Source organism: Schistocerca gregaria, chromosome 8, assembly GCF_023897955.1.
Source record: "Schistocerca gregaria isolate iqSchGreg1 chromosome 8, iqSchGreg1.2, whole genome shotgun sequence".
NCBI classification, from domain to species: Eukaryota; Metazoa; Arthropoda; class Insecta; order Orthoptera; family Acrididae; genus Schistocerca; species Schistocerca gregaria.
Window position 1 is genome coordinate 381100905 of NC_064927.1, and position 26154 is coordinate 381127058.

The window sequence follows — 26154 nt, forward strand, 5'->3', positions numbered from 1 at the left end:
TTATATTAATAATCATGATGGGATTACATAGTTTCTTTCATAACATGAGTAACAAAATAAGGCATTTGCATTTCCTGGCTGAAAATAGGTATAAAGGCACTCAGTGTCTTCTTGTGTTATTGCATTGTTAGTACTTTTTCCAACCTCCATTCTTCCTAATTATCTAAACAAATTCTCTTCGGCATTGATTTTGTTAGATTTGTTGTTCTTGCAGTGAAATTGTTGCCCACTCTTTGCATATTCCACTTTTCAGCTTACTTATGGATCGAATTACCTTCCATTGTGATAAACACAATTTGCAAATATTCCCCAAACGTTCTTCACAGGGTTCAAATCCGGACTATGCGCAGGGCAGGACAAGATATCAATAGCTTTATCTTCAAACCGCATTTTGGTTCTAGTGCACAGATGCATTATCTTGTTGAAATATTAGACTATCGCCCCTCAGGTCCTCGTACATTCTAATCAGTTCTGTCTCTGGTACCTCACTGAAAATGTTAGAGCTCATTCTAGTTTTCAGTCAAGCAGTGCTTGATTTATCTTTCATGCAGAAGGCTGCCCAAATCATCCATCAACTAAATGCCAGCTCATTCTCACCTGCTGCTGCTCTGTTCTCAGGTCCTGTCAATAATTCTGAAATCCATCCGGATCATCTAAATTAAACTACTTCTCATCACTGACGCTACTTTATCACATTCTGACAAACTCTGTCATGCATGTCTGGCAGATACTGGCAATTGCACTTCAGCAACAAGCTGAGAAGGACAATGATTTGCAGCCAGGGGTTGTCACAAGTTTCGCTGAGTAAAATTCTCTGATATTTCCCCGATTTCCAGACAAGTTTTAGAATTTTTCCCTGACAAATTTTGAGATCTCAAGGTAAGTAAAGATATAAGTTGACAAAAAATGAAAGGGCTTCTGTACTTCTCCCCCCCCCCCCCCCTCCATTTCTGTTCTGTATTGATGTAGGACACAAATCCCCAACAACAGAAGATAAGATAGCTAAAGACAGGGACATGGAGAATGGTCCATAAAATATGCAATGGAGAAATGGAGGACCAGAACTAAAAATTAAATGGACTTCGCAGTACTGCTATGACAGATAAAATGTAAAACACAGTCGACAGCCCATGCATCATTCGCTAAAACGGCCAATAACTCAGACAGCAAACGCAAACAGGAGCATAACTGGACAAAAAAAGTGCATTCCATCAGAAGTTAGAAGTTGGGCGCATGGTGCACAAAGTGGGGGAGAGTGCCACTTAACAATAAGCGATGGCTAAAAAGGCAGTGCCCAATACGCAACGTAGTTAAAATGGCGGGGGCAAGAGGAGGCCATCCAAGCTGCTGGGAAGGGCTTAATAACCTGAAGTTTATTCCCACAGACCAGTGGTGACGTCAGAGCCACACCACCTCCTGACAGACGGCAACACAGAGATCATCAGAAGGAATGTAAGAACTAGTGGGCTGAGGTACGAGGACTGCAGCCTTGGCAACAGGGTCAGCAGCCTCATTTCCTGTCAGACCGACATGACCAGGAATCCACATAAACACCACAGTGGCTCTATAGAATGAGCAAGTACAAGCTTTCCTGGACCCATTGCACTACGAGATGGACAGTGAACAGTGCACAGAGGCTTTGAAGGGTGCTGATAGTCTGAGCAGATGACACAATTGAAAAGCCTGTGTTCACCGGATGTACTCTGTAGCCTGATATTCTCCAAAGAGCTCTGCTGCAAATACTGAGCAGTGTGCCAGAAGCCGATACCAAAACATGTAGGCACCAAAGATGAAGGCAAACCCAACACTATGGTCAGTCCGAGAGCCATCAGTGAACACAAAGGTATTATCACGAAATTCCACGTGAAGGTTGTGAATCTGAAGGCGATAGAGCAAGGCTGATGTAGTGTCCTTAGGAAGCGAATTAAGGCCAAGGTGAACACAGTCCGCAGCATAAAGCAAAGGTGGTGAACAGTTCACATCCACCAGAAAGTTGCAGGGAGCTTGAAGTTAACCTGATGGATCAAGAGCCGAAAGTGAACCCAAGTAGGCAACAGAGAAGAGGGGCACACCCCATACTGGCACTTCCAATATGTCATCGAAGGAGGCGGCATAGGATGGGTGGCCATGGCAGACATATGGCATGCATACCTGCTGAGGAGAAAGTCACGGCGGTGGGACGGTGGTAGTTCAGCAGCTTATGCATACAGATTCTCAACCAGGCTAGTGTAAAAGGGGCCAGTAGACAAACAGATGCCATGATAGGGGATAGTATTGAGACGGTGTAAGAGGGACGGTCGTGCACATGCATAAACAAAGCACCCAATAGTCCAGTTTCGAACAGGCAAGGGACTGTTACAAACAGTAGACAGTAGTTTGATCTGCACTCTGGGAAGTACCATTGAGGGACCATGTACAGCAGGCTGCCAGGTAAGACATGTGGGAGGAGCAAGAGAGTTTCCCATCAAGCAGGAGCCCCAAGAACTTCATAGTTTCAAAGAACAGAAGGGCAACAGGCCCAAGATGTAAAATGTGGTGGGGGAAACCATTTGCACCACCAGAAATTCAATGACAGTGTTGTCAGTGTAAAAACGAAAGCTATTGTCAATACACCACGAGTAAAGGTGATCAATACATTGCTGAAGAGGCTGCTTAGTGGACCAGGTCTGTGGAGAACTGCAATAAGTGGCAAAATCGTGAACAAAATGGGATCCGGAGATGCCAGGCGGGAGACAGGCTATTATAGTGTTAATGGCAATAGCAAGACACTCAGGACGGAACCCTGAGGCACACCATTTTCCTGGATAAAGGTGTCTGACAAAGCAGTACCCAAACTTACCCTGAAACCTCTGTCTTTTAAAAATTCCTCAAGGAAACGGGGCAGGTGACCACGGAAGCCCCACGTGTAGAGAGTATGGAGGATACCAGTCCTACAGCAAGTGTCTTAGGCTTTCTCCGAATTGAAAAACATGGCCACAGTCTGGGATTTCCACATAAAACGAATCATGACATGGGTGGACAAAGGGACAAGATGGTCAACTGGAGAATGGCGTGCTTGAAATCCGCACTGTGGTGTGGTTAGTAAATTGCGAGACTCTAGTCACTATACCAGCCGGGCATGGATCATACCAGCTTGCAAACACAGCTGGTGAGAGAGATAGAGTGGTAGCCAGAAGGAAGGTGTTTCTCCTTACCAGGCTTAGGTATAGGTATGTCAGCGGCTTCATGCCAGCATTTGGGAAAATTGCCCTATGCCCACATGAGATTGTACGTATTAAGCAGAAAGTGCTTGCCTGCAAGAGAAACATGCTGCAAAATCTGAATGCGAACAGTATCTGTCCCTGGGCCAGAGGATCTGGATGAAGTGATTGCAAGATCTAGCTACCTCATAGTAAAGGTGGCATTGTAACACTTATGATTCTGAAATGAGAAGGGTATTGCATGAGCTGCCTCCACTCATTTTCAATGGAGGAAGACAGGGTGATAGTTGGAGGAGCTCAAAATTTCCGCAAAATGGTGGCCAAATGTGTTGGAGATAGCAATAGTGTTGACGATGGCATCGTCTGCTACTGTCAGGCCTAAAACTGGGGAATAGATCTTGGTCCCAGAAAGCCGTCGGCTAGCTTTTTATGTTATTCTGAAGACTGTGATGACACTGGTCACGTACCTGTTTATAATGAAAGCAGTTTGCCGTCATAGGATGATGGTTACAAATGTGGAGAGCACGTCTCCACGCGCGAATTGTGTCGCGGCACGCCTCAGTCCACCAAGGGACGGGATAACAGCCTGTTAAAGAGGAAGAGCGAGGAACGGAACACTCTGCGGCGAAAAGGATTATGTTTGTAAGATATTCTACCTGGTCATCACAACTGGGGAAGTCGTGTTCGTCAAAGGCCACCAGGGAGGAGTAAAGCCTGCAGTCGGCCTTAGTAAGCTGCGATTTGAGTGTACACTAAGGTAGGAGTCAGGAAACGGATAGCATATGGGAAATGGTCACTTGAGCAGATGACAGAAAGAACAGACCACTCAAGATAATGAGCAAGATGAGCAGTGCAGAAGAGTAGGTCCAAATGGGAACAGGTGCACGATGAGTCTGAAAGGAATGTGGGTGCTCCTTTGTTAACGCAGAAAAGATTAAGTTGATTAAGAAGGTCAGCCAAGAGCGCACCTCTCCGACAGGTTCTGGGAGAACCACAAATGGGACTGTGTGCATTAAAGTCACCAAGCAGCTGAAATGGTTGAGGTAGCTGCTCAATAAGATGGAGAAAGACAACCCTGGTGACACCGAATGACAGAGGGATGAAAATGGTACAAAGGAAAAAGGTCAAGTGAGAAAAGGAAAAGACGAACTGCAACAGCTTGAAGATGGGTAGTAAGGGAGATGGGTTGACTATGAATGTCATCCCGCATGAGCAGCTTGGCTCCCTCATGAGATGGAATGCCAAACTTGGGAGGAAGATCAAAACAGAGCAGCATGAAATGCAAAAGCTCAAAGCAGTCACAAGGATGTGATTATGTTTCCTGAAGGAAGAGTACATTTGTCAAGAAAATCTGTAAACTCTTTGGAACATAGTTAGTACCACAGAATGGATTAGTAGTAGGCATGCATCAGATGTGATAGGACGTGTTTTTACTTTTGACAATGACAATGGAATTTTTGGTTTTGTTGAAGTAGAAATTGTAAAGACGGTGTGATATACGAAAAAGTGAGAGAATAAAAATTACAGAAACTGAAATTACTGCCCAGGCAATATTTCAGCATTATGTACGTCAATTGGAACCATGAGAACATATAATACCAAAAATTTCAGCTTTAAAAATCAGCCCCTAGACATGAAGAACAGGAACCAAGTACGAGAAAAGAAGATACATAAAAATTTAATTGTAAATCTTATTCCTCTGGAAGCTTATTGAAAGAGTTAATTATGAAGTCAGTGACAAACAACAAATGATATGAGGGAGGGGTAGATTACAGCCTGTACCAGGAGATGCATACAAACCCTACCTGTCGACCCGGGGGTGGGAATTATGTGTTACCCAATCACCTGTTACGGGTCACACACATAGGCTGGCCTTCAGGAGCGCACAGGGAGGAAGAAGAAAAAAGAGAAGCCTCAAACGTCGAAGCGGAGGAAGGACAGGAGAAGTTGAACGAAGAAAGGAAAAAGGAATTAAAAACAGTGATGAGACTGTTCTTATGCCAGTTAAGTGCAAAACACTCCCAAAAACACCCCAGATACGTTCCCCAAGGGAATGGAAAAAGAACAGCAAGACGATAGACATTCAGCAAGGGAACTGCAAAGGGTGGGCCCCAGGGTAGATTTCTCCCCCGCGTGAGTATAAATCTTAAGTCCTAACATTAACATCTTTTGTAATAAGCAGTTTTTAGAAGGAGAAAGCAAGACAAATGATGTATGTGTTCCATCAAGACCACTGTTGTTATATTATTTCAATAAAACAAAACTAATTTGTGACAAAAATATGCATTTCCTTGGAGTCGCAAGACAGATTTAAAATGCCTTTATTGATTTAAGAAATAACCTAAAAAAAAGTAGGCCTCTAGAAAGAAATGTATTAGGCAGGGAAGAATTGTGTAAACCAACAATGTGGATGACCACCAATAAAATGTTTGTTATACAATGTTCGTTATTATCAGTTATTATTCACTGTGTTATGTCTATTATTTTACAGGTATTGTGTGATTTTTCTTCGAGAAATATGTGAATACATAGCATACAAACCGCTAGCGACTACCGTTATTTTCTTCTTCTTATTGTCCATACTTTCTAATATATAAATGATTTACGAAGTGCCAAAATGTACTAGAATAAATTAATTGTTTATAAAACGTTGCACTGTACTTGCAGTGAGACGGTCGCAATTCATGAAATCCAACGTCCGTGGCCTCTGGCCTGCCGAGGAGCACCGCAGTCCTGAGTTCTTGGATTAACCATAAAAATCCACCGCAATATGCCACACACAAATTGACCTCAACTGCAGGCAGATCAGTGAGACTAGATCTGATGGGCACGACTTACACATTAGTGGGAAGTGATGGGCTTCAGATCGGCAGGCTCAATATGTTAGAGACACAGAAATGGCATGCAGTGTTGGCCCATTGTTGAAGTCCACCTATGTATGAGTTATTCACGTGTCACATCATGTTGATGAAATGAGACCAACAAGATTTTTCCAGTGCTTCCCAACCCCCCCCCCCCCCCCCCCCCCGCAATTTCTCCGATATTTCCCTGACACACTTGAAATTCCCTGATATTTCCCAATTTCCAGAACTTGTGGCCACCCTGGTGGCCCTTGCTTTGCAAAGCAAACATTTCAATGAGTAGAAAATTTTCTGTTTTACCCATATTATCCGTTTCGTCCATATTGTGTGCCCAGTCTAATGAAATTATCAACCACTGTAGCTGAACAGTTCTACTTCTTAGAGATTTGATGATTAGAATGTCCCATTTTCTTGTACAGGTCGATTTTTGCTTTTTTACCACTATGTGGCACTATCATAATTGTGGTTTATGTATACCACACACACTGTCATTAATGGTGTCTGTTCCACATCTGCAGTAAAGGCACGTATATACGCACTAACACTGTACAGAGCCGACTGCCTTTATACCGCCCTCAACCATATGGATTGTTGATGTCTTGTCGTACACTGTACTACTGACATTGAATGAGATACCATTTGACTGGATTTGTCAGTATACTGGATCTCATATCATTGCATGTACACTGTGCACAACTATTCCAATGGATAAAGTTAATTTCCTTCAAATATCCATGCCTTTATACTATTTTCCACAGCTGTGGTTAAAATATTAGCTACAGTTACAACATAATGAAGTAGTAGACACAATACATTCATGGCTTTTATGTCACGGGAATGCAAAAAGCAAAATGTATCAGGCCCATGCCAATCAGATAAGAGCAGCCACAGTACTTCTTAAAGAACTCCAAAACCTACAGAAATAGGTTCCTCCAACATGATCTTCAAGAAGCAGAAAGCATTAAGATCCTGGGATCAAAGCTTTAATGGGAATCTCCAGCAAGAATCAATGAAGTGCCTTAGTTCAGTGATTTTTCAGTACAAATGATAAATGCTACAGGTGATTTAGAAATGAAGAAACATGTTAATTCTGCATATTTCCACTCATTTATCAGTTACGGAATAATTTTTGGGTGGAACTCAATTTACAGGGTCAGTATTTTCAGAATAAGGAACAGCACTATGAGAATATCTGGTGTTAATTCTATACCGTTCCACAGAATCCCCATCAATAAACGTAAGTGTTTATTCATTAATATTTTTTTCCATTGCAAATATTTCTCAGAGTGATACACATGGATATAACACTCGGACCTAAATAATTTTTACAAAGACTAAAGGCAATATTAACATTATCCCAAATGAACTCCGACACATGAGAACATATATTTAATACATGTAATGTAGATACTGTAGGCTAGTGGTGCTCAAGATTGAATTAGAGAACTTACTCTTGGGCGGATCTTTCTGCTTCTTTAAAAAGTATCTCCATAGAAACTCTTAAATTAAATGTTTTAGGTTATTTTACTATTAGAAGTTTCACTTTAGTATAAAGGTAATAGTTTTTCATGATGTTTGAACATTTCAATGTACTGCAATTAAATTAAATGTACATTTATAACTTCTTTAATAGTCTAAAGAACGTTATTTATGAGATACAAGTTATACAACCAATGCTTTCTATCCATAGGAGCCTCTTGATATGACTAATGTAATGTAATCCCATATTGTAAACAGTACTTACAGAAGGGTCAGAGGGAATCCGTATTTCCTATACGACATCTTCAAAGCTGTATTATGACTTCCAAATATATTAAGGCATTCAATTAGGATTGCTAGATTGATTTTCAATACAACTTGTTCTTCCGTCAACGTATATTCCTGGAGTTAATGATTAGGTCTTGTAGTGAGCTTAGGAAAGATGTACACCACGAAACATTTCATACAAACAGATACATACCTCGAATACTTCTGCCTGTATAAATGCGCTCAACTGTACACACTTGCTATCCTCGACACTAACTTTGAGTCCTCTGTCAGTCATAAATATTATTGCATGCTGCAAACAAATCAAAATCTTAATTCACGTAACATATCAAATATCAGTCCAAGGAAAGTAATGGTGTTTCCTGTTTCGAATTGTCTTCCAAAATTTTACGCAGCTACATCATTTTCCGTAAACTAGTTTCCAAATTCACCAATTATAAGAGGTTTTTCTCAGGAATAGGCGACAACAATGTTTTCGTTCGTATGTGTCCTACCAAACTATTAAATTCACTTACATCTTTGAAATGGATGGCTCTCAGTAGCATTACGAGATTCTTCACGCTGTCTAGACGGGCTGTGAAAACAAAATCTTCGTCAATTTCACCCTGCTGACTCTGCAAAGCCATTGTTATTTTTTCCACTCTGTTTTCATTTATACATCATCCCGCCACAATTCTACTCACTTGTTGATACTTCCATTCCCTGCCACCAGAGGCGCATGAGTGTCAGTCAGCTGTCAAGATCTGTCGAAAAGCGGGACAAATATTTACATATTTAGCTATTTACTGTATACAGTGTGTAGTGGATTGTCTAATCTGGCGTGGAGGCAATGAGATGTAAGTTGAAAAGTAACTGCTAAATCTCATATATTTGTAGTACATGAGTGAAAATGAAATGCGCTATATGTCTACAACGAGATGAAATAGAAAGCCTACAAATATGTGCAAATGCTGGAGGACGGTTGTCAGGTATTCTTATGTGCAAAGTAGTTGGTGAAGGATATATGAATGCCGATGAAGTCAGTGCAGTTATACTAAAAGAAAAGTTTCAGAAGATGAAATTTGTTTACCATTCTTGTTTTATTTCCTCTTTTTGTTCTTTTGCATCCAGTTAGTATTTCAACTGGACGAAGCCACATTTACAAGGCTGCCTTTGGCAGCCAGGTGTAATCCAGCCCTTGAATATATGAAGTACAATGTACTAAACAAATTACAATAAGAAAACTACCATAAGTGACAAGTCGATCAGTACACTATAGTCTCACTGGTTTACGTTTTCAATTTAATATTAACAGATAGCTCATACCAAAATACACCAGCCCGTGGTTGCTCAGTTGGTAGGCTACTAGCACTGATAGTAAGTTCTCTAGGCATGAGCTAATTGCACTGTCATTACTTTCCATGAATGTTAATTTCACCGTGCACTTACTGTAGTATCAACATTTTATTCTTGAACAAACGAGCAAGCTGTGGCTTTCCAATTCACCACCATATGCTCTCTGACAGATATTAGCACATTCAGGGGTACATGGCAACATCTGTGGACCTTGAAGAAGTATGAGAGAGAGTGGTAGACGAATGTTTTAGTCAGGTCTTAATTTATCAAGCCCTGAGATGCTACAAATATGATTTCAACTTGGCAAGCAAGGACATTAGAGATTGTCATGGTGAGAAAATACAAACCACAAATATAGTATCTTATAAAATATTGAAGCTTACAGGACAACTGCTAGAAATTGGGTGTTTTGCATGGGGAGAAACTAAAATCTAAAATACCAACTGCAGAATGAAAATAATACAAAATTAGTTACAAAAAGGAGGGAAAAACACTAAATAAGTGACAACAAGCTATAACTAGAATAAAATCTTTTCGGTTTACAAGCTGCATCACTTTGTCTAAAATATTCGGAGGTCACAACTGTAGCTAGTATCTGAAACATCTCTTGACCCATACAGCTCAGCTTGAAAGACCAATACCAGAACAAAAATCCTAAAACTGGTAGCTGTACAAAAGCCAAGAAGGATGCACGCAGCAAAAAAATCACGAAAATGTACGAAGGGCTGTAGCAGCAGGATGAGAGGTGATATTGATGACACGGGTTGACCCACATAGCTCAAAGCAAGACAGAAATACATAGCGAGAAATCATAGAAATTAGCGAAAGGACATATCTACAGCATCAGCACAGCTTAAAACCCACTGGTTCTGTTAAGCAGAGGCCAAATCTTACACAGCTGAAAGAACCTCCAACAAAACCATAAACCAAACTAACCATGCACAAAATTCCCCTGTATGAGAGATTGAGAACCATAAATATGTAATGCAGAAAAATAAAGAACAAACAGTGGACAATACATTTCACCAAACAACTTAAAATCACAGAAACAATATGAACACGTCTCAGTTTACATAAAACACTACCATATCTGAAAGAACCTCTTCCTAAACCTCCCTCTCATCACAATAAAGAAGGAATAAACAATCCCACCCCACCTCACCAATAATAATAATAAAAAAACTTCTCCACCAACAGGACTTATGAAGATGAGCCTATAAAACAGAAAACTGTCTTTTATTCCAATCAACAACAGATTTGAACACCACTCAATATCCTTCAACAGTATTACCACAGTGCCCAGTATCATAATCCTTAAATGCAGTATTATGGTTAAAAACAAGGTGTTCATATACCCTACTGCCCAATCCCTCATTTGAAGGGAAACTGTCTGATGTGATAGTAAATCCATCTGACATGATATTAAACCCTTGTGACATGACAGTCCCCCCCCCCCCCCCCCCTCCTGCTGTTACATTTTCCTCTATTAAAGAAATCAATCAACACACACACAATTTCCAACAACAACACCCCCCCCCCTCAAAAAAAAAAAATCATCACCATTCCCACCACAAATATCTGCCCCAAAAAACCCAACAACTTTATGCCCCCTACCGCTCTTCCTCTTATCAAAGCAGTACTCATCTAGGCCTACTTCTAATATCACTCCTGCCCCCCCCCCCCTAATGATCCCCTATACTTAATAAATTCTCAACTCATCAGTTTCATGCAAGGCATATTTCACTCACACATGGTACATTGACATTAAAACAAAATAAAGACTTAGCTACAACCTTCCAAACAATGTTCTGCACCTGATGAACCACCACAAATTATCGTGGTGACCTGCCACATGTAGCTGTCGGAAGAACATTGACACAGTACATTTGTCAATCTCATATTATTGCCACATATGTGACAATCACAGCATTCACCAATAATACTTAACATTTGGAAAAATTTAATAGTTGATTCAACATCACCTAGCTCATCCTACAATGTTTGACTATTGAGATTTATTTTGGAATCGTGTTGGAGAAAATAACAAAGCATGATCACTAATCAAACATATTATACACAATACAAGAAACAAGGGAATATACCATAGAGTCAACATGTGTTTGTCAGTTAAGTATAAGAGAGAACACAACATTCACTCACTAAAAGAAATTACCATAATGAACAAAAATTTTATTTCCAAGAGCAACATTGGTTCACTTTCAAACCAAAATAAACGTAAATTGTACATATTATTCACATTTCACATAAATTGCAATCAAAGCTTTCCCAGTTACTAAGATAACCATAGATAACATTAAATCTCAGGGCATGTGCAAGTTTTACATTGTAAACAAATGAATCACACGTGAGTCACAGCTCAAAGCAGACGAGCGGCATCCAACACTTGAATTGACAACATTCAGTTTCTAATTGGCTTGAGCAATATTCTAGGATGGGTTGCACGAGAGTTTTGCAGACAATCTTCTTTTTAGAAATACTTGAGTTTTCTAATATCTTGCATTCTTTTGCCAATATCCTATCGATGAACTAAGGTCTGACACATGTCTTACCTATGACTGATCCTAGGTGTCATCCCAATTCATATCCCAACAAATTGTTGCCTCCTGGTATTTGTATGAGTTGATAAACTCCAATGTGACTCATTGATACCGCAGTAACAGAATACAATTTTCCTGCATTTTGTGAAGTGGACAACATTACACTTATGAAAGTTTAAAATCCTTGCACAAAAGTTGTAATCTTATCAAGATCTGACTGGTTATTTGTGCAACTTTTAAGATAGAAATTCACTATAGATAAATGCATTATCTGCAAAAAGTCCTGTGTTGCTATTAAGATTATCTACCAGGTCATTGATACACACTATGAACAATGATCCAGAACACTTTCTTGTGGCAAACCTTACGTTAATTCTACTTCTGTTGATGACTCTCCATCCATGATAATCTGCTGCATCCTACCTGCCAAGCAATTCTTAATCAGGGTATGAATTTTGTTTGAAACACATATTAATCAAACTTTTGGTAATGATCATTGGTGTCGTGCCAAGTCAAATACTTTTCAGAAATCAAGAATCACTGCATCCACCTGATTGCCTTGATCTTTGGCTATCAGGATATCATACGAGAATTTGGTTTTCACAGGACCAAGGTTTTTGGATTCCATGCCAGTCAGCATGGAGGAGATCGTTCTGTTCACAGTTCCTCATTATATTTGAGCTCAGAATATTTTCTATGATTCTACAACAACAACTGCGGCTCATCAGTGAAACAGAGTGGCAGGTTTGTGGATCATATCTATATCTACATCGTACTCTGCAAGCCACCTAATGGTGTATGTCGGAGGGTACTTCTGGTACCACTATCTGATTCTTCCAGCCCTGTTCCACTCACGAATAGTGCACGGGGAGTATGATTGTTGGTAAGCCTCTGTATTGGCTCTAATTTGCGAGATGTATGTGGGGGAAAGTTATATGCTGCCTGACTCCTCCTCAAAAATTCAGTCCCAAAATTTCAATAGTTAAACTCTCCATGATACACAGTGCCTCTCTTGTTAATGGCTGCCAGTGGAGTTTGTGTAGCATCTCCGAAACACTCTCTTGCTAGCTAAATGACCCCGTGACAAAATACGCCACTCTTCTTTGGATCTTCTCTGTGTCCTCTATCTGTCCTACCTGATAGTGATCCCAGACAGATGAACAATACTCAATAATCAGGTGAACAAGTGCTTTATAAGCTACTTCTTTCATGAATCAGTCAAGTTTCTTTAAGATTCTCCCCCTCCCCCCTCCCCACCAAGAACCATGGACCTTGCCATTGGTGGGGAGGGTTGCATGCCTCAGCGATACAGATAGCCGTACCGTAGGTGCAACCACAACGGAGGGGTATGTGTTGAGAGGCCAGGCAAACATGTGGTTCCTGAAGAGGGGCAGCAACTTTTTCAGTAGTTGCAAGGGCAACAGTCTGGATGGTTGACTGGTCTGGCCTTGTAACACTAACCAAAACAGCCTTGCTGTGCTGGTGCTGCGAACAGCTGAAAGCAAGGGGAAACTATGGCCGTAATTTTTCCTGAGGGGATGCAGCTTTACTGTATGATTAAATGATGATGGCGTCCTCTTGGGTAAAATATTCCGGAGGTCAAATAGTCCCCCATTTGGATCTCCGGGCGGGGACTACTCAAGAGGATGTCGTTATCAGGAGAAAGAAAACTGGTGTTCTACGGATCGGAGCGTGGAATGTCAGATCCCTTAATCGGGCAGGTAGGTTAGAAAATTTAAAAAGGGAAATGGATAGGTTAAAGTTAGATATAGTGGGAATTAGTGAAGTTCGGTGGCAGGAGGAACAAGACTTCTGGTCAGGTGACTACAGGGTTATAAACACAAAATCAAATAGGAGTAATGCGGGAGTAGGTTTAATAATGAATAGGAAAATAGGAATGCGGGTAAGCTACTACAAACAGCATAGTGAACGCATTATTGTGGCCAAGATATATACGAAGCCCACACCTACTACAGTAGCACAAGTTTATATGCCAACTAGCTCTGCAGATGACGAAGAAATTGAAGAAATGTATGATGAAATAAAAGAAATTATTCAGATAGTGAAGGGAGACGAAAATTTAGTAGTCATGGGTGACTGGAATTCGGTAGTAGGATAAGGGAGAGAAGGAAACGTAGTAGGTGAATATGGATTGGGGCTAAGAAATGAAATAAGCCACCTGATAGAAAGTTTGCACAGAGCACAACTTAATCATAGCTAACACTTGGTTCAAGAATCATAAAAGAAGGTTGTATACAAGGAAGAAGCCTGGAGACACTGACAGGTTTCAGATAGATTATATAATGGTAAGACAGAGATTTAGTAACCATGTTTTAAATTTAAGACATTTCCAGGGGCAGATGTGGACTCTGACCACAATCTATTGGTTATGAACTGTAGATTAAAACTGAAGAAACTGCAAAAAGGTAGGAATTTAAGGAGATGGGACCTGGATAAACTGAAAGAACCAGAGGTTGTACAGAGTTTCAGGGAGAGCATAAGGGAACAATTGACAGGAATGGGGGAAAGAAATACAGTAGAAGAATAATGGGTAGCTTTGAGAGATGAAGTAGTGAAGGCAGCAGAGGACCTAGTAGGTAAAAAGACGAGGGCTTGTAGAAATCCTTGGGTAACAGAAGAAATACTGAATTTAATTGATGAAAGGAGAAAATATAAAAATGCAGTAAATGAAGCATGCAAAAAGGAATACAAATGTCTCAAAAACGAGATCGACAGAAAGTGCAGAATGGCTAAGCAGGGATGGCTAGAGGACAAATGTAAGGATGTAAAGGCTTATCTCACTAGGGGTAAGATAGATACTGCCTACAGGAAAATTAAAGAGACCTTTGGAGAAAAGAGAACCAGTTGTATGAATATCAAGTACTCAGATGGAAACCCAGTTCTAAGCAAAGAAGGGAAAACAGAAAGGTGGAGGGAGTATATAGAGGGCCTATACAAGAGCAATGTACTTGAGGACAGTATTATGGAAATGGAAGAGGATGTAGATGAAGATGAAATGGGAGATATACTGTGTGAAGAGTTTGACAGAGCACTGAAAGACCTGAGTCGAAACAAGCCCCTGGGAGTAGACAACATTCCATTAGAACTACTGAAGGCCTTGGGAGAGCCAGTCCTGACAAACTCTACCATCTGGTGAGCAAGATGTATGAGACAGGCAAAATACCCTCAGACTTCAAGAAGAATATAATAATTCTGATCCCAAAGAAAGCAGATGCTGACAGATATCAAAATTACCAAACCATCAGTTTGATAAGTCACAGATGCAAAATACTTCCGCGTATTCTCTACAGAAGAATGGAAAAACTAGTAGAAGCTGCCCTGGGGGAAGATCAGTTTGGATTCCGTAGAAATATTGGAACACGTGAGGCAATACTGACCCTAAGACGTATCTTAGAAGCTAGATTAAGGAAAGGCAAACCTACGTTTCTGGCATTTGTAGACTTAGAGAAAGCTTTTGACAATGTTCACTGGAATACTCTCTTTCAAATTCTGAAGGTGGCAGGGGTAAAATACAGGGAGTGAAAGGCTATTTACAATTTGTACTGAAACCAGATGGCAGTTATAAGAGTCGAGGGACATGAAAGGGAAGCAGTGGTTGGAAAGGGAGTGAGACAGGGTTGTAGCCTGTCCTCGATGTTATTCAATCTGTATATTGAGTAAGCAGTGAAGGAAACAAAAGAAAAATTCGGAGTAGGTAATAAAATCTATGGAGAAGAAATAAAAACTTTGACGTTCGCCGATGACATTGTAATTCTATCAGAGACAGCAAAGGACTTGGAAGAGCAGTTGAACGGAATGGACAATGTCACGAAAGGAGGGTATAAGATGAACATCAACAAAAGCAAAACGAGGGTAATGGAATGTAGTCGAATTAAGTCGGGGATGCTGAGGGAATTAGATTAGGAAATGAGTCACTTAAAGTAGTAAAGGAGTTTTGTTATTTGGGGAGCAAAATAACTGATGATGGTCGAAGTATAGAGGATATCAAATGTAGACTGGCAATGGGAAGGAAAGCATTTCTGAAAAAGAGAAATTTGTTAACATCGAGTATTGATTTAAGTGCCAGGTATTCGTTTCTGAAAGTATTTGTATGGAGCATAGCCATGTATGGAAGTGAAACATGGACGATAACTAGTTTGGACAAGAAGAGAATAGAAGCTTTTGAAATTTGGTGCTACAGAAGAATACTGAATATTAGATGGGTAGATCATATAACTAATGAGGAGGTATTGAATAGGTTTGAGGACAAGAGAAGTTTGTGGCACTACTTAACTAGAAGAAGGGATAGGTTATTAGGGCATATTCTGAGGCATCAAGGGATCACCAATTTAGTATTGGAGGGCAGCATGGAGGGAAAAAATTGTAGAGGGAGACCAAGAGATGAGTATGCTAAACAGATTCAGAACAGAAGGATGTAGGTTGCAGTAGGTACTGGGAGATGAAGAAGCTTGCACAGGATAGAGTAGCATGGAGAGCTGCATCAAACCAGTCTCAGGACTGAAGACCACAACAACAACAACAACGTGATTCTTCCGATGAATCTGAGTCTGGTGTCTGCTTTTCCCACTATCTGTTTTGTGTAGTCATTCCACTTAAGATCATACTGGATAGTTACGCCTAGATATTTTACGGCAGACTCTGTCTCGAGCTGTTTGTCGTGAATAGTGTAGCTGTACAGTAGAGGATTTCTTTTCCTATGTATGCGCAATATGTTTTAGTTGTTTATGTTCAGGGTCAACTGCCAGAACCTGCACCATTCATCAATTCTCTGCAGGTCATTCCGCAAATTCTTACAGTCTTCTGGCATTGCTTCTTTAGTATAGACAACTGCATCATCTGCAAATAGCGTTAAAGAGCACCAGACACTTCCTACTGGATCATTTATATATATTATTAATAGCAATGGTCCTATCACACTTTCCTGTGGTAGTCCGGATATTACCTTTACATCAGTCAATTTTGCTCTCTTAAGAGCAACATGTTGAGTTCTATCTGCAAGAAAGTCATGAATCGAATCGCAAGTCTGCTCCGACACTCTGTAAGTTTGTCTTTTTTTTCATTAAACGACAATGCAGGACGGTGTCAAATTCCTTACTAAATCAAAGAACACAGCATCAACCTGAGCACCGTTGTCCACTGTACTGTGGATGTCATGGAGGAACACAGCGAGCTGAGTTTCGCCAGATCTCTGTTTGTAGAATCCATGTTAATTCTTATAGAGGATATGTTTATTTTCCAAAATCGTCATAATTCTTGAGCATAAAACATGTTCCATAATTTTACAACTGATTGATGGCAACAATATACACTCCTGGAAATTGAAATAAGAACACCGTGAATTCATTGTCCCAGGAAGGGGAAACTTTATTGACACATTCCTGGGGTCAGATACATCACATGATCACACTGACAGAACCACAGGCACATAGACACAGGCAACAGAGCATGCACAATGTCGCCACTAGTACAGTGTATATCCACCTTTCGTAGCAATGCAGGCTGCTATTCTCCCATGGAGACGATCGTAGAGATGCTGGATGTAGTCCTGTGGAACGGCTTGCCATGCCATTTCCACCTGGCGCCTCAGTTGGACCAGCGTTCGTGCAGACCGCGTGAGACGATGCTTCATCCAGTCCCAAACATGCTCAATGGGGGACAGATCCGGAGATCTTGCTGGCCAGGGTAGTTGACTTACACCTTCTAGAGCACGTTGGGTGGCACGGGATACATGCGGACGTGCATTGTCCTGTTGGAACAGCAAGTTCCCTTGCCGGTCTGGGAATGGTAAAACGATGGGTTCGATGACGGTTTGGATGTACCGTGCACTATTCAGTGTCCCCTCGACGATCACCAGAGGTGTACGGCCAGTGTAGGAGATCCTCCCCACACCATGATGCCGGGTGTTGGCCCTGTGTGCCTCGGTCGTATGCAGTCCTGATTGTGGCGCTCACCTGCAAGGTGCCAAACACGCATACGACCATCATTGGCACCAAGGCAGAAGCGACTCTCATCGCTGAAGACGACACATCTCCATTCGTCCCTCCATTCACACCTGTCCCGACACCACTGGAGGCGGGCTGCATGATGTTGGGGCGTGAGTGGAAGACGGCCTAACGGTGTGCGGGACCGTAGCCCAGCTTCATGGAGACGGTTGCGAATGGTCCTCGCCGATACCCCAGGAGCAACAGTGTCCCTAATTTGCTGGGAAGTGGCGGTGCGGTCCCCTACGGCACTGTGTAGGATCCTATGGTCTTGGCGTGCATCAGTGCGTCGCTGTGGTTCGGTCCCAGGTCGACGGGCACGTGCACCTTCCACCGACCACTGGCGACAACATCAATGTACTGTGGAGACCTCACGCCCCACGTGTTGAGCAATTCGGCGGTACGTCCACCCGGCCTCCCGCATGCCCACTATACACCCTCGCTCAAAGTCCGTCAACTGCACATACGGTTCACGTCCACGCTGTCGCGGCATGCTACCAGTGTTAAAGACTGCGATGGAGCTCCGTATGCCACGGCAAACTGGCTGACACTGACGGCGGTGGTGCACAAATGCTGCGCAGCTAGCACCATTCGACGGCCAACACCGCGGTTCCTGGTGTGTCTGCTGTGCCGTGCGTGTGATCATTGCTTGTACAGCCCTCTCGCAGTGTCCGGAGCAAGTATGGTGGGTCTGACACACGGGTGTCAATGTGTTCTTTTTTCCATTTCCAGGAGTGTAGATTGTGTGGATATGTCTCATGGCCTTTCTTAAAAACGGGAATGACCTGCGCTTTTTTCCAGTCGTGAAGTACCTTTCGTTGTTCAAGCAATCTACGATAAATTACTGCTACAATGGGAGCAAGTTCTTTTGCATAATCTTTATAGAATCTTATAGGTATCTCATCTGGTCTTGACACCTTTTCATTACTAAGCTATTATAGCTGCTTTTCAGTAGTGCGTTCAGTTTTCTCAGTATCTGCAGTTTCGAAGTTCGTATGACAATTGAAAGGAGGAACGGTGTTTCGATCCTCTGCAGTGAAACAACTTCGGAAGACCAAATCTATTATCTTCCATTTTGGTGCTGGTGTGGTCGCTGAGAGAATGAATAGATGATTTTGACCCACTTAGTGATTTTACATACAGCCAAAATCTATTAAGTTTTTTACTCAGGTCAGTTGACAATGTCTTACTTTCAAAATCATTGAACGCATCTCTCATTGCTACCCTTTGTGTAGACAGGAGTGACTGTGCTTTCCTCTAAACACTTTAAACACATGTTTTTTGTCTATACTATATATGGTTAAAATGGGAGTTAATTGGTGTGCAAAATCTGTGTAGAATCTGATGGCCATTCCGTCTACACCTGACGTCTTATTAAATTTCACCAATTTCAGCTGCTTCTCAACATCACTAACACTAATACCTACATCATTACTTGTTATCTGACTAATACTCTAGTGCATGCCTTATGTAAGTTTTACCATAATGCCCTCTTTTTTTTTACCAAGCTCACTCAAACTCTGCTACTGATAAGAGTAATTCTAACAGAATCAAAATTATACTGGTATAATTACAACTAAATTCTCAGTGAAGATTAAAGCTGCAGATAGAGGTTATACTTGAAATGACAATGAACAGCAATTCTTCAGTTTTTCCTGATGTATTTGTTGACCAAACAGTGTCAGATTTACTGCCAATTCATAGGGTCCAATAGGCACAGTATTTTGGTGATCAGACATGCTATCATTATAAGGTGTGCTGAAAAACTGAGCTCCTTGGAGCACACAGCTAATGTATTTCTGCTCCACCCAATACCAGTTGACCTGCATCCTACGTAGTCTGTGCCCAAGGGAGTGCATTGGCAGCAATGGCATAGGCATCTCTGGTAGCATAGGTGTAGTTACTCCATCTGTCCTAGCTGCCAGATCATTGTGTTTGCTGAGTATCTTCTTACTTAAAGCCAGTGATGGTTTCTAAGCCTTCCTCAGATTACAGCCAGAGTCCAGGATAATGAGATTGTCCCTGATGTGAATTTCAGTGGCCTCTATAATAATGCTGTCCCAGTATTATGAAGTCTATGCAAAAACCCTGGTATGTTTGTGTACCATCGCCTAAGTTTTAGACAAACACTGCTATGCAACTGCTGACTTGTTGGGATACATTAGTCAGGCGTGCCACTAATGTTCTCAGCATTAGTCGTCAATGGTGCACATTGTCCTACTGGACACATTGGCATGGCATCTGATATACCCCAGCCTTCTGAAAAGTTAATCTTTCATTCTCTCCAGTAATGCCCGTGTTTTATTGGGTGGCAAAAGAATTATTCAGCATGCGTCCAATTTTTCCTGATAGAGCAAGAATGTGTGGTATGAAGGCAGAGGCTACCTCTTACCCTGGAGTACTTCAGTTTCCAAAGTTTTCTGTGTAGAGGTAAGGTGGAGAAAGTGCCTCTTCTGCCATTTTAATTAACCATTTTTTCAGAACACAGTTGTGAGGTGTTCCAGTTCCTAGGGCAGACTTTCTGTGTCGTGAGATGGTACATGCCATATTTAGTAGTTTTTAGTGCTCCATTCCTCCTCACAGGTTGGTGGCAGATGGCTGCATCGAGAAAAAGGTCTGTGTGCATTTTTGTCCAATACCACCTTGGCCCAGGATGCCATCAGTTCTTATTTTGACTATGCCGTCTAGGAATGATAGTCATCCTTTTGCTTCGGTCTCCATAGTGAGGGTGCAGGGAGTTCATACGCATAAGGAAGTCAAGGATTTTGTCCCTTTTATGGGACCAGATGGCAGATGTGTAATCCACATAACGGAAAATGGAAACAAGTTTCGATCTAGTTTACGTCAGGGCTGCTTCATCGATGTCAGGGTTCCTTCTTGAAAGTGCTCCATATATGAATTCACAGACACAAAGAAGAGTGGGCAGCCCATTGGGACTCCCTCTATTTATTCATAGTATTCTCCACTAAATAGAAAATGTGTGGAGGGCAGGAAATGCCTGAAAAGGGCACTGGTCTTCCCATTTACCCACATAAGGACTTAGTATTTCTGTCAAGAATTTTGCCAGCAAATATGTACAGAAATACTTTGATTAAGAGACGAGTACAGTAAGCAGTTTCAGTGGATGTGGTTTGCAGTAGTTACTTGGAGATGATAAGGTGTGTGCTGGAAAGATAGAAGAGCTGCATGAAAACAGTCTTGAAATTGGAGACCAAAACAGCAACTTAACTATGCTCTCCCCCCCCCCCCCTTTCCCCCCCTCCCTCCACCCTCGCTCTCTGCCCCACCACCACCACAAAAGCACAATATTATTACACATTAAGAAATGTTTCAATTTGATGGAGTAGAAGTGATTGTCAAGCAGATATAATTTCAGTTAAGTTTATTATTTATTAAATTCCTTACATCACCAGGTTGCTGGTCAAAGATTTTTATAGCATGTTCCGCTCTGTTTTTTATCTAAGCTCAGTGACAGTACATTTGCAGAGAACCAGTTGTAAAGTTTCCAGAACATTTGGTTTGTGTTTTAAAGTGCTGAACTTTATCTGCTAGGCTTGACTGTAATACTTACATAGCAAAGAAAATTATTTCTTCTCATTTCATATATGATTGCAAATCATAAAAGTGGACCCTCTATTGATCCCTGAGGTACATCTGGTCTAGGTATTCCCTATTGTTGTACACCTTTCCTTGGTTTCCAAACGTGACACTGTATGTTGTAACAAGAAGAATGAACAAACCTCTGTTACCACAATATTTGAGCTTCTTTGGGGAGGTTCTTGTAAATGCAGAAGCAAATGCTTTTGACAAGACACCAAAAATGCCAGTTAGCTATATTTTGACATTGAATTTTTTTACTACTACTCTAATTGCACAGTAGGCCTACTTTAAGTAGCGATTAAACATTAGATTTCGTAACATAAAGTAATGAGAATAATTTTTACAGTCAGTTTGCTTTGCTGTCAGAATTATATGTAAACCCCAAGAAACAAAGACGAGCAGTTTAATACCGTTGAAGGCATCCCACGTAAAGGGGGGAGTGATCTTAACTCCTTGAGCTGGCGCACAGGTAAATACATTGATGCGTTCCCTTTGTAGCCAAGAAAGATCTCGCGTTTGGACCATTCTGTCTTTCATTTTCTGTTTCTTGATTCACATACTAACACATCAAACCGCCAACTGTGGCTTGTCCAACAGTCCACTGTTGATTCTATACCCACTCTTACGAACCTTGCCACTGCGTACTCTTGAAATCGGCTGTGCTATAGCGCGCACACCCCTAGCGACCTTGCTCTTGATGTGACGTCGAAATACTTATCAATACAAGAAAAACAAAATTACTTTATGTTCAGAAGTGTTTACAAACATTAAAAAAAATGCGGCAGAATATGAAACACACACACACACACACACACACACACACACACACACACACACATGTAAAACCAATATGTCAGCGTATTGTAGAAGCAACGGGGTCTATTGAATGAATGAAAGCATCGCAAGGCAAACTAGTTTTAACTTATCTGTCTAACGCTTTGACGTTAATGAATAAACATGAATTTGTTGCGTAAGAACCAGAATGACTCGCAATGCGTGCTACCTAGTAGAAGGAATGAAAAGCTGCTGGTGCCAAACAGGTTGATTTGTAATTATACGAAAAGGACTACCGGTGAGAGAACATTTACCTACTGTTACTAAGCAGTTATTACTGCGAAAGTAGAAATGATGGTTGAAAATGGTACTAAAATAGTCAGAGTTTTTGTTTAACAATTTTTTCCTTTATTGTTTGATATGAAGTATGTGGTTTCAAAACTTCCAACATCTGAGTTTGCGTTGGTTTTTTCCGGTTGTTCATTGGTTCAGCGTCTCATCTAATGCCCTTTTAATGGTCGTCGGCGCGTGTTAACGAGGATCTGACGATAGCGATAAGCCTTGTTTTGTGGTCTAGTCCAACTTGGTTTCCGGCTCAGACGAAACTTCTACAATGCACGCAGCTAAGCTACTGTTATCCGTGGGAAAATCAAGGTTCTAAATCAGAACTTTAATGTTGCATATACATTCCTCCTTGTCCTAACACGGAAATTACTAGCGAACAATATATCTTTGAAGAATTGGAACTTGTGTTTACAGACTGCTAGTATGTACACATTGTAGCTCTTTGGTTTTCGTTTCGAATAATTATTATACCTCCGCGAAAAAGCAAATACTGTTATAATATTGTTTTAATTTGATACTGCCTCAGTGATGCAGATGTAGAAAGTGGTCGCAACGGGAGAGAACCTTTATGTTTTTTTTTTTTTTTTTTTTTTTTTTTTTTTTTTTTTTTTTTTTTTTTTTTTTAGGTAAATGCGGATACCCGGACGTTAATATTTTTCGTAAAATTTAACTAATGTGTTGGTAGAAGGGATTCAATTTACACAATAAACAATTTCAAGCTATTGTCAAAAAATTATTAGGAGCGTAACGATCTTGAACAACGTTTCAAAAGCTTACATTTTATAGTATACTAATCAGAGCCAAGCTAATTTATTGTTGACTTAACTCTTGCATGGTCCAGACAGACAGCTTAGCTGCTCAACCTATAAAAACTGATTACACATTTCCACACCAATAATAGGCCTCAAAATTTTAAATATATGATATTACATCAAATGGAATTCATTCTGAAGATTTATTTGATGCCCAATAGATATCAAACCAAAACTGAATCAACATATTGAAATATGAAATGACATGAAAAAGAATTGATCAGGAAACCTGCACTCTATAGTGTGTGCTAAATCTGTACCAATAAATAGGTTGTACAATGCAATATAAACGCATCGACAGTAGGAAACATTGCCTACAAGGATGATATACAAAGGCAGTGCCATTCTTATATTCCTGTAGTTACTTCTCAGTAACAATCCAAATAGAACTCTTTGCTTGTTTTCAGATAGTTATGCATGACTGGCCAGTAGGTATACAGTGCCCATATGGGCACAGATTGAAAGATGGAAACCACATATGCTGATGTTTATCAACAATTTGTATAAGGCATCAAGTGTGTCATTTCTTCCCAAAATGCGTCAGATTCACTCAGTGCTACATAACATGCTTGAATGATGTAACTCACACAGCTTGACTTTCACATGTAACCTTTACATTTGTACATGACATTATGCACATCCTTTCTTCCAAAAATGAGTCAGTTTCACTGAGGGACACTTATATCTAAATCTATGTAATATATGGGCTATACACCGCAAGCCACCATATTGTGCATGATGGAGCACACCTGTGCCACTAGTAGCCATTCCCTTTCCTGTTCCAGTTGAAAATAAAGCAAAGGAAAAACAACTCTCCATATGCCGCTCTACAAGCTCTAATTTCTCTTGTCCTGCATTCACAGCCCTTAAGCATTTGTGACAATAGAATTGTTCTACATTCAGCCAGATTTTCAAATTTTCTCAATAGAATTTCCCATTTGAGTTCACATAGCATCTCACTGCTAACAAATCTAGCAAACTGCTCTGAATTGTTTCATGTGTTTCTTTTCTCTGGCTTAGTGGGAATCCCAACCCCTTGAGCAGTACTCAAGAGTGAGTCATGCTAGTGTTCTGTACAGGGTCACTTTTTAGATGGACTACACTTTCCTAAAATTCTTCCAATAAACTGAAGTCAAACATTTGCCTTTTCTACTACCGACCTTGCGTGCTTGTTCCATTTCATATCATTCTGCATCTTTACACCTAATATTTAGTCAGTGTGACTGTGTCTAGCAGCACACTGCTAATACCATCTTTCACCATTACAGTATTGTGTATCCTATTCCTGCATCACTTACATTTTTCTACATTTAGAACAAGCTGGCATTCATCACAACAAATAGAAATTCTGTTTAAGACATCCTGTATTATCCAATTTCAATGACAACACTTTCTCATACACTAGAGTGTCATCAGTAAACATTTGCAAATTGCTGCTCACCCTACCCATCAGATCTCTTTAAGTATATAGAGAACAAGAACAGTACTATCGCACTTCCCTTGGTCACTCGTGATAATACCCTTGAATCTGATGAACACTTGCCATCCTGGCAACATAGTGGGTTCTATTATGTAAGAGGTCTTTGAGCTATACACTTGTCTGAAATCCTTCATTAATAGTCTACCTGGAGAATCTGTCTTTTGCACTTCTCCAGGGTTTGAAGGTATCTCACAAGAGGACAAGATGAATTTCGCTTTATAAATCTGTGCTGATTTGTGGACAAAAGCTTTTTTACATATGTACTCCATTGATGTGTGGAGGAAGGTATGGCTATTGTTTGCTTAATAGTGCTTGGGAAAATGACTGTTGGTAAGCCCTGTGCTTGAATTTCTCTAATTTTCTCATCATGGTCACTTTTGTAATATGTATATGGAAGGAATTAATATGTTGATTGACTTTTCTTGGATTGTATGCTCTTGGATTTTCTCTGTAGAGACCTCTTTGTGACCACAACACCTCTGTTGTAATTTCTACCAGTGACACACTGACTCACTCACTGAACAAAATTTTCCCCCCTGTGTATCCGGGGTTTGGAATAGGCCCAAGGTATTCCTGCCTGCTGTAAGAGCTGACTAAAAAGAGTCCCACATGTTCAGGCCTTTATGTGATGGTCCCCTGTCGGGTTTGACCTCCATCTTTCTAAATTTTCCTCCAGAGCGAGCCAATTGGGAAAAGGCACCTTACATGGCGCATCGTGTCCATCGTGCATTGAGATCTGTAGCCCACTTTCTCGTTGTCGCATTTCAGTCCCGCTCATTCTCCATCTGTTGGGCGAGGACGCATTCCTGGGCACATTTTCCACCATGTAGTATGCAGTGTCACTTTCCGTGCCGATGATGACCGTGGAATTCTTTGCACCTCATAACCAGCATTGTAGCCAGTCCATTGTGGTGTGGCTGCCATGTGCCCTGTTGGTTGTAGCCCCCTGACAACACTGGGATTGCTCTGCTGATGCCTGCACCATTAACTTACCACATATGCCATGGAGTAGATACCCATCTCCCTGGGGCATCGGGACTCGCGGCAATGGCCATCCTGCCAGGTGGCCCTCGCTGAGGCTGGGTGGCACCTGTGGTTAGGGTCCCTGGTCAGAGTGGGTGGCATCAGGGTGGATGACACAAAATGAAGCATAATACATCATCTCTTGCTGCTTGTCCACCGCCAGAAGTCTCTAAGCAGGCCAAGTCTAATTTCAGTGCTAAGAAATATGACCCCAAATCGTTCCCCTCCCTGGCCACACCATAGGAGGAATTCCAGGCTACGGATGGCAGTGCAACATATTCGCCCCGGTACCTCGTATGTATCAGAGTTTATGGGGAATCTTTCATGTCCATGAAGCCTCAGTTTTTTGTGGAGCATTTGGAGGACAAGTTTTGGAAGGTGGAGGGCTTGTCCAAAA

The 26154-nt window shown here is 41.1% G+C and overlaps 2 protein-coding genes across 4 annotated transcripts in view; one reads left to right on the forward strand and one right to left on the reverse strand.

Annotated features, from left to right (window-relative positions):
- The window catches only part of LOC126285444 (cell cycle checkpoint protein RAD1-like), a 41966-nt gene extending 33400 nt beyond the window's left edge, over window positions 1-8566 (reverse strand). The window contains exons 1-3 of one of the 2 annotated variants that reach the window (XM_049984830.1): window positions 8344-8566; window positions 8022-8120; window positions 7806-7942 (exon numbers count right to left, since the gene is read on the reverse strand). In XM_049984830.1, coding sequence (XP_049840787.1) covers window positions 7806-7942; window positions 8022-8120; window positions 8344-8454 — 347 coding nt within the window. In that variant the 5' untranslated portion in view covers window positions 8455-8566. The remainder of the gene's footprint in view (window positions 1-7805; window positions 7943-8021; window positions 8121-8343) is intronic. The other variant, XM_049984831.1, reaches the window with a different exon arrangement.
- A 9-nt stretch (window positions 8567-8575) lies between these two features.
- The window catches only part of LOC126285441 (uncharacterized), a 66711-nt gene continuing 49132 nt past the window's right edge, over window positions 8576-26154 (forward strand). Inside the window, exon 1 of one of the 2 annotated variants that reach the window (XM_049984828.1) lies at window positions 8576-8664. In XM_049984828.1, the coding sequence (XP_049840785.1) occupies window positions 8658-8664 (7 nt within the window). In that variant the 5' untranslated portion in view covers window positions 8576-8657. Of the gene's footprint in view, window positions 8665-22163; window positions 22396-26154 lie in introns of those variants that run through there. The other variant, XM_049984827.1, reaches the window with a different exon arrangement.